This window comes from Poecilia latipinna, unplaced genomic scaffold (assembly GCF_001443285.1).
Source record: "Poecilia latipinna isolate Pla-1442-1.1 unplaced genomic scaffold, P_latipinna-1.0 Scaffold2469, whole genome shotgun sequence".
In the NCBI taxonomy this organism is placed as follows: domain Eukaryota; kingdom Metazoa; phylum Chordata; class Actinopteri; order Cyprinodontiformes; family Poeciliidae; genus Poecilia; species Poecilia latipinna.
In genome coordinates this window covers 73,402-83,904 of record NW_015115085.1, presented here as the reverse complement: position 1 = coordinate 83,904, position 10,503 = coordinate 73,402, and the positions used below count along the sequence as shown (strand labels likewise).

Below are 10,503 nucleotides of genomic sequence, written 5' to 3'. Positions count from 1 at the left end.
CTCTAACTCAAAAATGTGATATTTGCTTGCACGAACACATGCAAAAAATAACAGAGATACACAATGTAAAAATGTACATAAAAGTTGAAATGCATGTATGCTTTAAATGTGTAATTGTTTCAATAAATATTTAAATGTATTTAATACATGTAATAATCACAATATGCTTAGGGTCAGCCAGACCTTCCAAATTCAATGGGTAATAATGCTATACTCTGAAAATGAATGGCACTGTAAACAGATATTTACCCATATATTAAATACATTTAAATATTTATTGAAACAATTCCACATTTAATTTATACATGCATTTGAATTTTTTTGTACATTTTTACATATCTCTGATCAGTTATTTTTCATTTTTGCATGTGTTAGCACAACCGTTTCGGTAACACTTTGATGGACATGAAATTAACCAAGAATCATCATCTGTCATAAATATGTCATAATAGTTGTTAATTATCAAAGTTTAAAATATCTTTGTGTATTATTACATTACTAAATTTTGATAATTAATTGGTTAATGTCAGCTTGTCATAACAAAGACATCTTGAATAATGTCAGCTTTGCATTAAAAGTGTAATTATTTTCCGAATGACACTTAATGACAACCATCACAAATATTCATGAAGAATGAAGAATGTTCATGACAGTTGTTAGGTAATATCTATGTAAGTGTCATGCCAGTCTTATGGACACCCCTTCAAATAAAGCGTTAACTGTCTTATATGATGTATAAATAAGTCATAAAAATAAGGAAAATGCAATGCATTATGTCAAAAACAGTTTGTGGTATGTTGGTGCGGATTCACTTTTAAGGTGAGTGGTGGGCGGCACCAACATACCCTTTAAAGCCAGGTGTGTGGGGTGCGCACTCACATACAATTGTTTTGAGCTGTGGAGATGGCGTTGTGTGAGCTTGTGTGATCCTGTCTTTCCTCAAGCATCAAGTAATGGTCTTCAGGTTAGTTTTGTGATTTTCCTTCTGTTGGATTTTAGATTAGTTTGTGGTGATTGTGCTTCCTTTGGGTTCAGGATTGTGGTTGTGCTGGTGCTCCCGTTTTGCTCTCTGGGAGTGTGTGTGATCAGGCACGCGTCGTGGGCATGGAGCTTTTAACCGAGGTAGGTGGGTTCATTGTCACCTTGTTGAGCTCGGTGCCATAGTTCACCTTAAATTTTATTTTTAGATCCTCAGGTGTTCTGGACTTGGTGGTGGACTGTTGTGTGGTTTCCCCCCTCCCCCCTCCTGCCGCTTACTGGTGTGCGCACCTGGCCTAATTGTCCGTGGCGCAAGGGGAGCACAGCCACGCCAACGCCGTTTTGTCCTTACTTTTGCTTCATGCCTTTTCAGCTGGGTGTCATTTACCCAACTGATGATTTATTCTTTATTTTGGCCAGGGTTCAACCGTTTATGGCGAGTCCCCCTATTATTTTTCAGTACGTTTATTTACAATTTGTATTTTTTTCCTTTGTTTGCATGTAGGTTTAATTTGTCAATTGCTTGCATGATTTGGTTTATTTAGTTTGTTCAGTGTTTTGCTCGTCTTTTTGTTCATTTGATTTGCATGTTTTCTTTGGTTGGGTTGCAGTGTTTTTTTTGTTGTTTTTTTTGACAATACAAAAATAATCACACCTCTACTTAATGTCCCATCCTGCCAACAACAACGCCAGTTGTGGCAATAGCGGTGTCTACTATTAAATTTTAAAGTATTACATCCAACAACGCCACCTGAGATCTTGGCCCCAGGACTATTCAACTTCTAATATCTACAATAAGGCCACGCCAGGTCGGGACAACAAAGAGGTGGATCATAATGTTTTTAAAAAAAGAATTTAATTTATTTCTTCCAAAAGTTTAAAATAGGCCTAAAACAATAGAATATATGCGTTAAAGAAGACAGTTTACAAACTTCACAAAATACATATTGCACATCAGCTCTTCAAGTTGTTTTCAAACTCAATTAATAACTAAACAAAAAAAAATCAATACAGAAAACAAAACTCTGCAACCCAACCAAAGAAAACATGCAAAGCAAATGAACAAAAAGCAAGACGAGCAAAGCACTGAACAAAACTAAATAAACCAAATCATGCAAGCAATTGACAAATTAAACCTACATGCAAACAAAGAAAAAAATACAAAGGAAGCACAATCACCACAAACTAATCTAAAATCCAACAGAAGGAAAATCACAAAACCAACCTGAAGACCATTACTTGATTGAGGAAAGACAGGATCACACAAGCTCACACAACGCCATCTCCACAGCTCAAAACAATTGTATGTGAGTGCGCACCCCACACACCTGGCTTTAAAGGATATGCTGGTGCCGCCCACTACTCACCTTAAAGGTGAATCCGCACCAACATACCACAAGTTTAATTCCTTTTTTTCTCTATCATTTTGCTTCTGACTACAGCGATGCTCCCTCATTCAACTTCAGCTCTTCTCCTCTTAAGCATCCTCCTACATCACTCCTCTGTTCTGTCGTGTCGGATCGGGACCCAAACAGAGTGTGATGCTGCTCCTTTTGCACCAGGACACAACTTGGTGGGGGAAGGTTTTGATATAGTCACACTGGAGAGAAAAGGAGCTGATGTGATTGATGTGAAGACTTACCTGAGCCCCAGCAAAACCTGTAAACTCTGCAGCAACCCTCTTCAAAACCATGTCCTCCAAAAAGTAATTAAAATGCATAAATAAACAGCTGCACATCTGACTTGAGGGATTAACAATAACGTGATTTTTCTTCATTTTAAGCTTCCATCTTCTGTTGTGGACTGGAGTTACGTCAGTCAATGCAGGCCTGACATCCACAGCAAACTTCACACCTCTCTCAGGTAAAGTATTTAAACCGGATTGTGAACACTGTAAAAGTTGAATCATACAATTAAACTAAGAATTACTGAATTTTTTTTTTATTTTTTTTTACATGTTACAATTACATGTTCCAATCAGCTGTGTATGTTTATTGGAACTTTATGTGGTTTCACTATGTGAAACATTATATAGAATAATTATACACATGATTTTTACAAGTTACAAGTAATGCAAACCTAACATTGAAAATTGGAATAACACAGCAAACCAATAAAAATATTTCATAATACAGAAGTACAGGTTTAATGAAAAGTGTGCTTAACACCGGCTCAGAGGTTGTTATTTTAAAAGTGCTTTTAATCTGAAAACGGAGCCAAATATGGAAGCATTTTCTAATTTATTGAATATAATTGTAGTTTATAAATACCTGCCTAATAAGGCTTAGGTATTAAAATAACAATAGTTAAATCCACAATTTCACTAAGCTAGAACGCTTTATTACCTAATGAAAAATGAACTGTGTAGATGTTTAATAATAATTACTTCCTTTAAAATGTGCCAACAGCTCTCTGGTTGAGTCTTACACATCCCAAGATACCAATGATTGGTCGGTAAGAAACTGAACATTTCAGAATATTTTCAAATTCAGTTAGAACTGAAGTAAGTGAGTGGCATAGTGTTAACAAAAATATGGCTTCTTATTTAACACCCTATAAACTACATGTGTTGTCTGTATTTCATCAGGTTGGCTTGAAGTTTGTGTTTGCCGGCCTAGTTGCGGGAGGAACCGGCTCCAAAGCCTACAAATTTGCTTTACAAAGGAGCAAAGAGGATCGCTACACTTTCAGCATACACAGTGTCGCCTGCAGTCATTATGGGTAGAATGGAAATTAGACTTTTTTCATTGAGTTCAGACAGGTCATGGTTATTGAAATAATTGTCTAATTTTGTCTTGGTGTCTAGTTTTATATTATCAAACACACCTCCCTTAACCTTAAAATTCAAAAGACGGTTAGACATCCTTCCATCTCACTACAACATCTCCACTAAGAATGAGTATACAAAGCTCATACAGACCTATGGCACACACTACTTCAGAATGGTGAGAACTTTGGCACACACACACATTGTGAATTAGTTACAGGCATTTTTCTGCAGGAAATCATTTTAAACCACTTTATACCTGTTTTAGGTTAATCTTGGAGGGCGACTGAGACGACTGATATCTTCACGAAGCTGTTTGTCCTCCCTGAATAGCTTAAATGCAAGACAGGTAATAAAAAGCACAAAACAACAGATTTTTATGTGATACTTCCATGATACTAACGCGCAGGTGTGAAAGTAAGCCAGTACGGCCCGGTATTCCGTAAAATATTCTGGGTTTCCCCACGTTGGGCACCACTTTGTTGTTGGGCAAAACCCCCCTCCCCTCTTATCTCTCTCTCTACTTCCCCTTCTGAGAGGAGGGAGATGTGCTTCCAACCTCCATCTAACGGGTCCGAGAAGCCTCTAACTCCTGAGTATTACTACAGATGAGAATATAGAGGACATTCTGTTTAAGCTGGGCGTGAGAAAGAGTAGCCTGGTTTCTAACGACCTCTGCCTCCAGATGTCCCACCCTTTTTCACTCTGTGAATTAGCCAGATAGAGCAGCCCGCAATCAGCTAGTTTCACAGAGCACACCTGTTAACGGTCGCTCTTTCTCTTTTTATTACAACTTGCACTTGTTACTGAACCAGGTTGGTTTTAGTGACTCTGGTGAGTCCCAAGGGTGTTGTTTTGGCTAAAAGCAACCTATAAAACATTTCCCACTTTTTGCTCCCAGAATCAAACTTTATAGCTATTTTACAACCATCAAAGAACTTTAAGGTGACTCATTGGCTCATTAACATCTTTTAGATTTTCTTAATGCTAATTATTTTATTAGTAAGGCAGTTTTGCAAGGGTCGGTACAACTTAAATCAGTAGCAGAAATAATCAAATAAGTAAAATCAATAATCTAGCCTATTTTCCCTAATTCTGACACTGAACTAAAAAAGGGAAACTTTGAGAGAGACGGATGGAGTTTGGTATTTTGAACCCCAGAACAGGCCTGATGATGAAAAAGATGTTGCAGCAGCAGAAGGCTCACAGTACAGGAAGAGTACAGACTTAGAGCGGCAGGTCTCGGTGTTAGGGTGACTTCCTCATGCATGTAGCGGTCCTCAGCTTCTTGTCTTGCAGCTCTGTAGCTCCTTTCTCTTCGTCTCACGATCTTTCTGGTCCATCGAAATGTAGACGAGCTGATCTCATGGAAGGAACACACCAGTTCTTCCTCTTTGTCTTTATCTTCATCTTTGCCTTGGTCTTTGTCTTTGGGGTCTCGAACCCAGCTGATGAGAGAAATGCAATTTGAAGCCACATGTTGCGGGGCTAACGGGTTGGTCCCCATGTGCAGAACAGTCTTCGGCTCTGTGGCTCCGGCTCTTCTTCAGCTGCAGAGTTCTTTGTCCATCTCGATCTTGGCTCGAAGCTGCCTGAAGGATCCAACCAAAGATTCCTCTTTTGCACTCACCTTATAAAGGGTTTATCCACCCTTTTGGTGCATTTGCATTGGCCGATGATCTCATATCCATCACCATCTTTGGACATGACCTGATGTCTGTTCTAATGTCCCCGAGTTGCTCAACAGTCCTCTTGTGTCTAACCTTTTCTTAGGTAAGTTTTAAGTTTAGCAATAAGGCCTTGGTCACCTCTGCTCTCCTATCAGTTCCTCTTTCCCCCTGACTTTTCACCTACCATCTACCTCCAACACAACATCAGTGATCTTTAATTACAGTTACACATTTTACACCATTTCAAGTTCAATGTCAAAATCACATTTATAACCCCTTAGTTTCTCTGATTTAGCATTCACTTATAATTTTATAATAACCATTACTTATTAGTTACTCTTATTATAATCATGATGTGTTATTACAGACATTTCTGAAAAGAAACCAAGAATAATCCATTATTCTAATTATTTGACACCATGTTACAGTTACTTCTTTCACCGTTAAGTACTTCCATAAGTGTAAGAGTAAATATTCTTATAATCAAACCAACATCAACCACTGGTTAAACCAATATTGATTATTGGCTTAATTATAAGTTATCATTATTAATTCAAGTATTTTACTCTGGGTTTTATCCAATTACTCAAAATGTTTAGATTTTATTCTTTAAACCTTTAATGCTTTGAAATGAGTAATCTGAACAACTTTTATTCATATGCAGGCTGGAAACGTCCTCTTTCTTCAGGAAACCTGCTCTTCCTGTTTCATGACTCTCTTTCTGCCCGACTATGATTTTTTTTTAAATTAAATAGAAAAAAGTAGAATTAAAGCAAAGTTTGCAGGACACAATAACAATACATACAACCAGATTAATTAGATTACAGTTTGACTCTACTGTTGGGGCTAGATGTATGTACTCAATTTTAAAGGTAACTTTATTCATTGTTATTATTAAACTAAAATCTCCAGCATGGGGAAGTGGGATGAGCTCGACTTTTCTCGACAACTAGGAGAACGACTGCAATTTGAGTCAAAATAGCTAGTAATAGGAAGTTTGAAACACAAGTTAATCTGTTTGTAAATAGGTTTTTTCTCTCATTTCTTATTGTTTCTGAACTGTTGGTGCTGTGTGATGGAGCCTGTCCCTCTCTCTCTCCCCTCCTGGCGCTCGTAGGTTTCTCAGAAGCCTTCAAACATTTCTCCTTTATAACGTCTGTCTAATTACAAAATCTCCCAATTAAAAGCAAACAGTGATTATATAGTTGTGATTCGTGTCATTTTGCTCAATCTGGGTTTGTTTCCCAGCCCCGGTCTTTCTGCATGGAGTTTGCATGTTCTCCCTGTGCATGCGTGAGTTTTCTCCGGGTACTCCGGTTTCCTCCCACAGTCCAAAAACATGACTATCAGGTTAATTGGCCTCTCCAAATTGCCCCTAGGTGTGAGTGTGTGTGTGCGTGGTTGTTTGTCTCTGTGTTGCCCTGCGACAGACTGGCGACCTGTCCAGGTGACCCCGCCTCTCGCCCGGAACGATAGCTGGAGATAGGCACCAGCAACCCTCCCGACCCCACTAAGGGACAATGGTGTAAAAGAAAATGGATGGATGGATTTGAGAAAATATAATCAAAGTTTACAATTTATGTTAAAGCTGGTGGCTATACTTACATTTAAACTGAAGCATACAATTCAGCGAGGGATTTTATTTTTCTCAGAAGTTAACTTGAACTACACTTGATGGATTTTCCCTCCGTCTTCCCATCCATGCATCACCATAAGATGTTAAATAAAAACAAAGCCAATGTTGTGATCTGTAGCTTTCTGTGTTTACTTTTGGGTTTTTTCTGCATTTATTCTGATCCTGTTCCCTGTGAGTCTCTGTGATGTCCTGTCCTCCCTGTCTTGATTGATCCCAGCTGTGTCTCATTCCTTGATTACCCTCCCAGTGTATTTAGCCCCACCTGTTGTTCCTTGTCAGATCCTCGTCTAATGTCATATGCTATGTCGCTTGTCAGTTTTCCTCAGTTGAACTGTGAAGTCCTGAGGTTGCTTGTTTCAGTGTACAGTCTTTTGTCAGTTGCTACCGGTATTAGCTATGTGCTAATTTGCTGCCGTGCTGCCTGATCCTGGACTGTGAGTTTCTCATCATCTTCATCTGGGTCTCCGCGTTCATTCTCACCACCACCAACCACACCCCCTGACAGCCAAGAGATCGGTGTTGTTTTTTTCTGGCGTTTTCTTACGTTTTATTTTTATTCATTAATGGATATGACTTCAAATGTAACTGATTAACTTTAATCAAAACAAATTAAAGTAAAAGTAACTTAAAACAACTTAAAGGACAAATTAGGCAAATTGTAAATACATCAATAGATATAAATGTAACTAATTACTTTCCACCCTGTATGGCAGAATATATATATTTTTCCCATTGTGAAGTGTTTCCAGTTTCTGTGTATACAGGTATGCAACAGTACAGTAAAATAATGTTTCTATTTGTTTTGGTTTGCACAATGAGGCACAGATAATTTTCATCATAGTACCGGCAAGAATTTAAAACTACTTTCACCCCTACTTATATTATTACCAAATACAAGAAGCTGCAAAAATATGAAGTTCATCACTTCCAACAACCTACTTTAAGTATTTCTAGATGTGATTTTTTTTTTTTTTTGGTTTTGTTTTGTCCCTTTTAATTTCCAAGATTTTCTATATGAACATATTCTTCTCTGCTTGTGTCTGGGTCTTTATGTAAATATATGGTGTAATGCAGCTATTTTAAAAAAAAATCTCTTTGCTGTTCTTTCACCCAGATCCACACCTGTTTATCTATGGGTGTTGCTGTTGGCTTGGGGAAGATGAAAATCTCTTCTGTCGAGAAATCTTGCAGCAGTGTCCTACAAAACAAGGACTTTGCCACTGGCTACAGCTCTGGTCTCCACCAGCATTTCACAGAGGTTTCAGGAGGAAATGGTTGGTTGGGGGAGTTTTCAATTTCCCAAAATGATTCCATGGGCTTCATGAACTGGCTAAAGAGCCTGAAAGAACATCCAGGTGTTGTTTCGCACTCCCTTCGACCTCTCTATCAGCTTGTGCCAAATGAGCTTCAAAAGGCAGGGATGAAAGCTGCTATTGAGCAGTATTTGAAGGACAATGCTGTGAAGAAATCATCCCAAGAGCCACACTGTGAGGGCAGAACTCCTAATGTGGCCTCTAACTGCTGCCCTCAGCACGCCTCATGGGGAACTCTATCAGTGACCATTATTCGAGGCTGGGATCTATTCGGAGATGATCTTTCACTAACAGAAAGGTGGGTTGATGCAAAGGTAAAAAAAACAAAGACCTTATGGAACCTGATGAGCACACCTTTTATATGGCTCCTCTTTTGTTCACAGCTATGCCAAGATGTACTATGGTTCCATACAACGCAAGACCCAAATGATCGAATCCAATGATCCGAAGTGGAATGCTTGGTTTAATTTGGGCAAGGTCAGTAAACGTCATCATCACAGATTAGCTGAAAAAGCTCAACAACAGACAAACTGATCCATTTACTCTGCTGATGCAGAAGAATTTATAGAGTTAATACCAGCATCTATATTTGCAAAAATAGACATTCAATTAACAAAAGTGAGAATAATTGAGTTTTCATGCATCAGTCTTGAAAGAAAGCTGATCTATTCTTTGGTGCCACCAAAACTATGTTAGCAAACATTTCATATTGGGTCAAATATCATTTAATATCAGAAATGTGTTGTAGTTTCCATTGCAACTAGATGATGTTAAATTATTGATCATGAACTAATTTGTCCTTCAACTTGTTGCTCACATGAACCAGCAGCCACAATGACAAGAAAAGAGCATCTCCCTTTAGGCCCGACTCGTTCTTGTTTCGGTTCTCAGAACCAACCTGGGTGTCTGTGGACATGCGGCTCCCACACTCACTGCTCTGCTTAACCTGTTGTTGAGACAGGAAGTGCTGACCCTCTCTTATTGCTTTTTCAAATAAATCATCAGCATAAAAACTTGGCTTTCTAAAAAACAAATATACGAAATGAACCTTCAATGTCAAAGTAAAAACTTTTCTCCCAATTCTTTTCTCTGTCTTACTGATTGCTTAGTTTTTATTTTTAAAAACCTGTCTGAAATGCATAAATCAAATAAAAGTATAAAATGATATGTATTGCAGACAAACTGCATATTCTGAACTTGGGGAATGTACAATCAACTCCATTTCTAGATCCAAGCCAGGCTGCAGACTCTTTATGTTTTGGGATACTGGGTCAGCACCTGCATGAAAAAGTATTTGGTTTTACTTGAATAGACCATGCACATTTCATGGTGTTTATGGTCGAGTACAAATAAAAGTAAAAGCAGAAAAAAATCAGAAAATATTTGAACAGAAACCATTTTACACATATATTGTGTAAACAGACACAGCCTAGCTGATGTATTTCATATCTTGTGCTGTTGTGTTTCGGCTAACATTACTCTGCATTTATCAACTTTTGAGATGCATGGAAAACATTTTTATTTTCTATATCACTAAATAATTTGACTTTGAATGAGAAAATATGCATCTGAATGATCCTCCATTAAAATTTTCTCATGAAGGTTGACACAAACCTGGTTCTGAAGATTGAGGTTTGGGATGAAGATCCGAAACATGACGACCTTCTCGTTCACTGTGAGAAGTACCTGAGCCCTGGCACTCACACTTTCACGTGCACAGGAGGTTATGGAAACGTCGAGGTTAAATACACGCTGAAATGTGAGCCATATCTGACTGGAGAAATGTGCAGTCATTATAAACCATCTCCCTTAGAGACAGTAGATTGGTGAGTTTTGGGAATTAAAGCATTTCATCACATAAAATTAACTCACTAAATCTGGTAGAAACTCACAATTTATATTTAATTGCGCAACTTCATTAAAGACCTAGCCAAATATGTATTTCTCATACAATGAAAAAAAGTAAAGATTCTGTGTAACATTTAATCACAAGAAATAACTATGCTTTAATATATACAACCAGAAATTGTGTTCCCTTTAATGACAATAAAAATGTTGAAACTGCTACAAGTTGTTGACTTTGTATATTTTTGACAAATCTTGTATTGGTTGTATGAATTATGACATGTGTTACTATAA

At 37.9% G+C, this 10,503-nt stretch overlaps 1 protein-coding gene and 2 long non-coding RNA genes across 4 annotated transcripts in view; 2 read left to right on the top strand and 1 right to left on the bottom strand.

Moving 5' to 3' along the window:
* The first annotated feature begins 570 nt into the window (after positions 1-570).
* On the top strand, positions 571-1,820 carry LOC106937929 (uncharacterized). The gene is made up of 2 exons (XR_001422490.1): positions 571-964; positions 1,036-1,820. It is a non-coding gene; the product is annotated as an uncharacterized LOC106937929 (long non-coding RNA).
* A 472-nt stretch (positions 1,821-2,292) lies between these two features.
* Positions 2,293-10,438, top strand: LOC106937931 (perforin-1-like). 2 transcript variants are annotated; one of them, XM_015019691.1, is made up of 9 exons: positions 2,293-2,683; positions 2,762-2,841; positions 3,387-3,432; positions 3,566-3,699; positions 3,785-3,923; positions 4,014-4,094; positions 8,166-8,662; positions 8,748-8,841; positions 9,967-10,438. In XM_015019691.1, exons 1-9 carry the CDS (start codon positions 2,423-2,425, stop codon positions 10,192-10,194), a joined length of 1,560 nt encoding a protein of 519 aa, XP_014875177.1. In that variant the 5' UTR covers positions 2,293-2,422; the 3' UTR covers positions 10,195-10,438. The 2 variants fall into 2 exon arrangements, with proteins under 2 accessions (XP_014875177.1, XP_014875178.1); XM_015019692.1 differs by having other exon boundaries at positions 2,304-2,683; positions 8,166-8,666; positions 9,967-10,052.
* The window catches only part of LOC106937933 (uncharacterized), a 26,245-nt gene continuing 18,500 nt past the window's right edge, over positions 2,759-10,503 (bottom strand). The window contains exons 2-3 of the long non-coding RNA XR_001422491.1: positions 10,027-10,029; positions 2,759-2,836 (exon numbers count right to left, since the gene is read on the bottom strand). This is a non-coding gene — a long non-coding RNA (uncharacterized LOC106937933). The remainder of the gene's footprint in view (positions 2,837-10,026; positions 10,030-10,503) is intronic.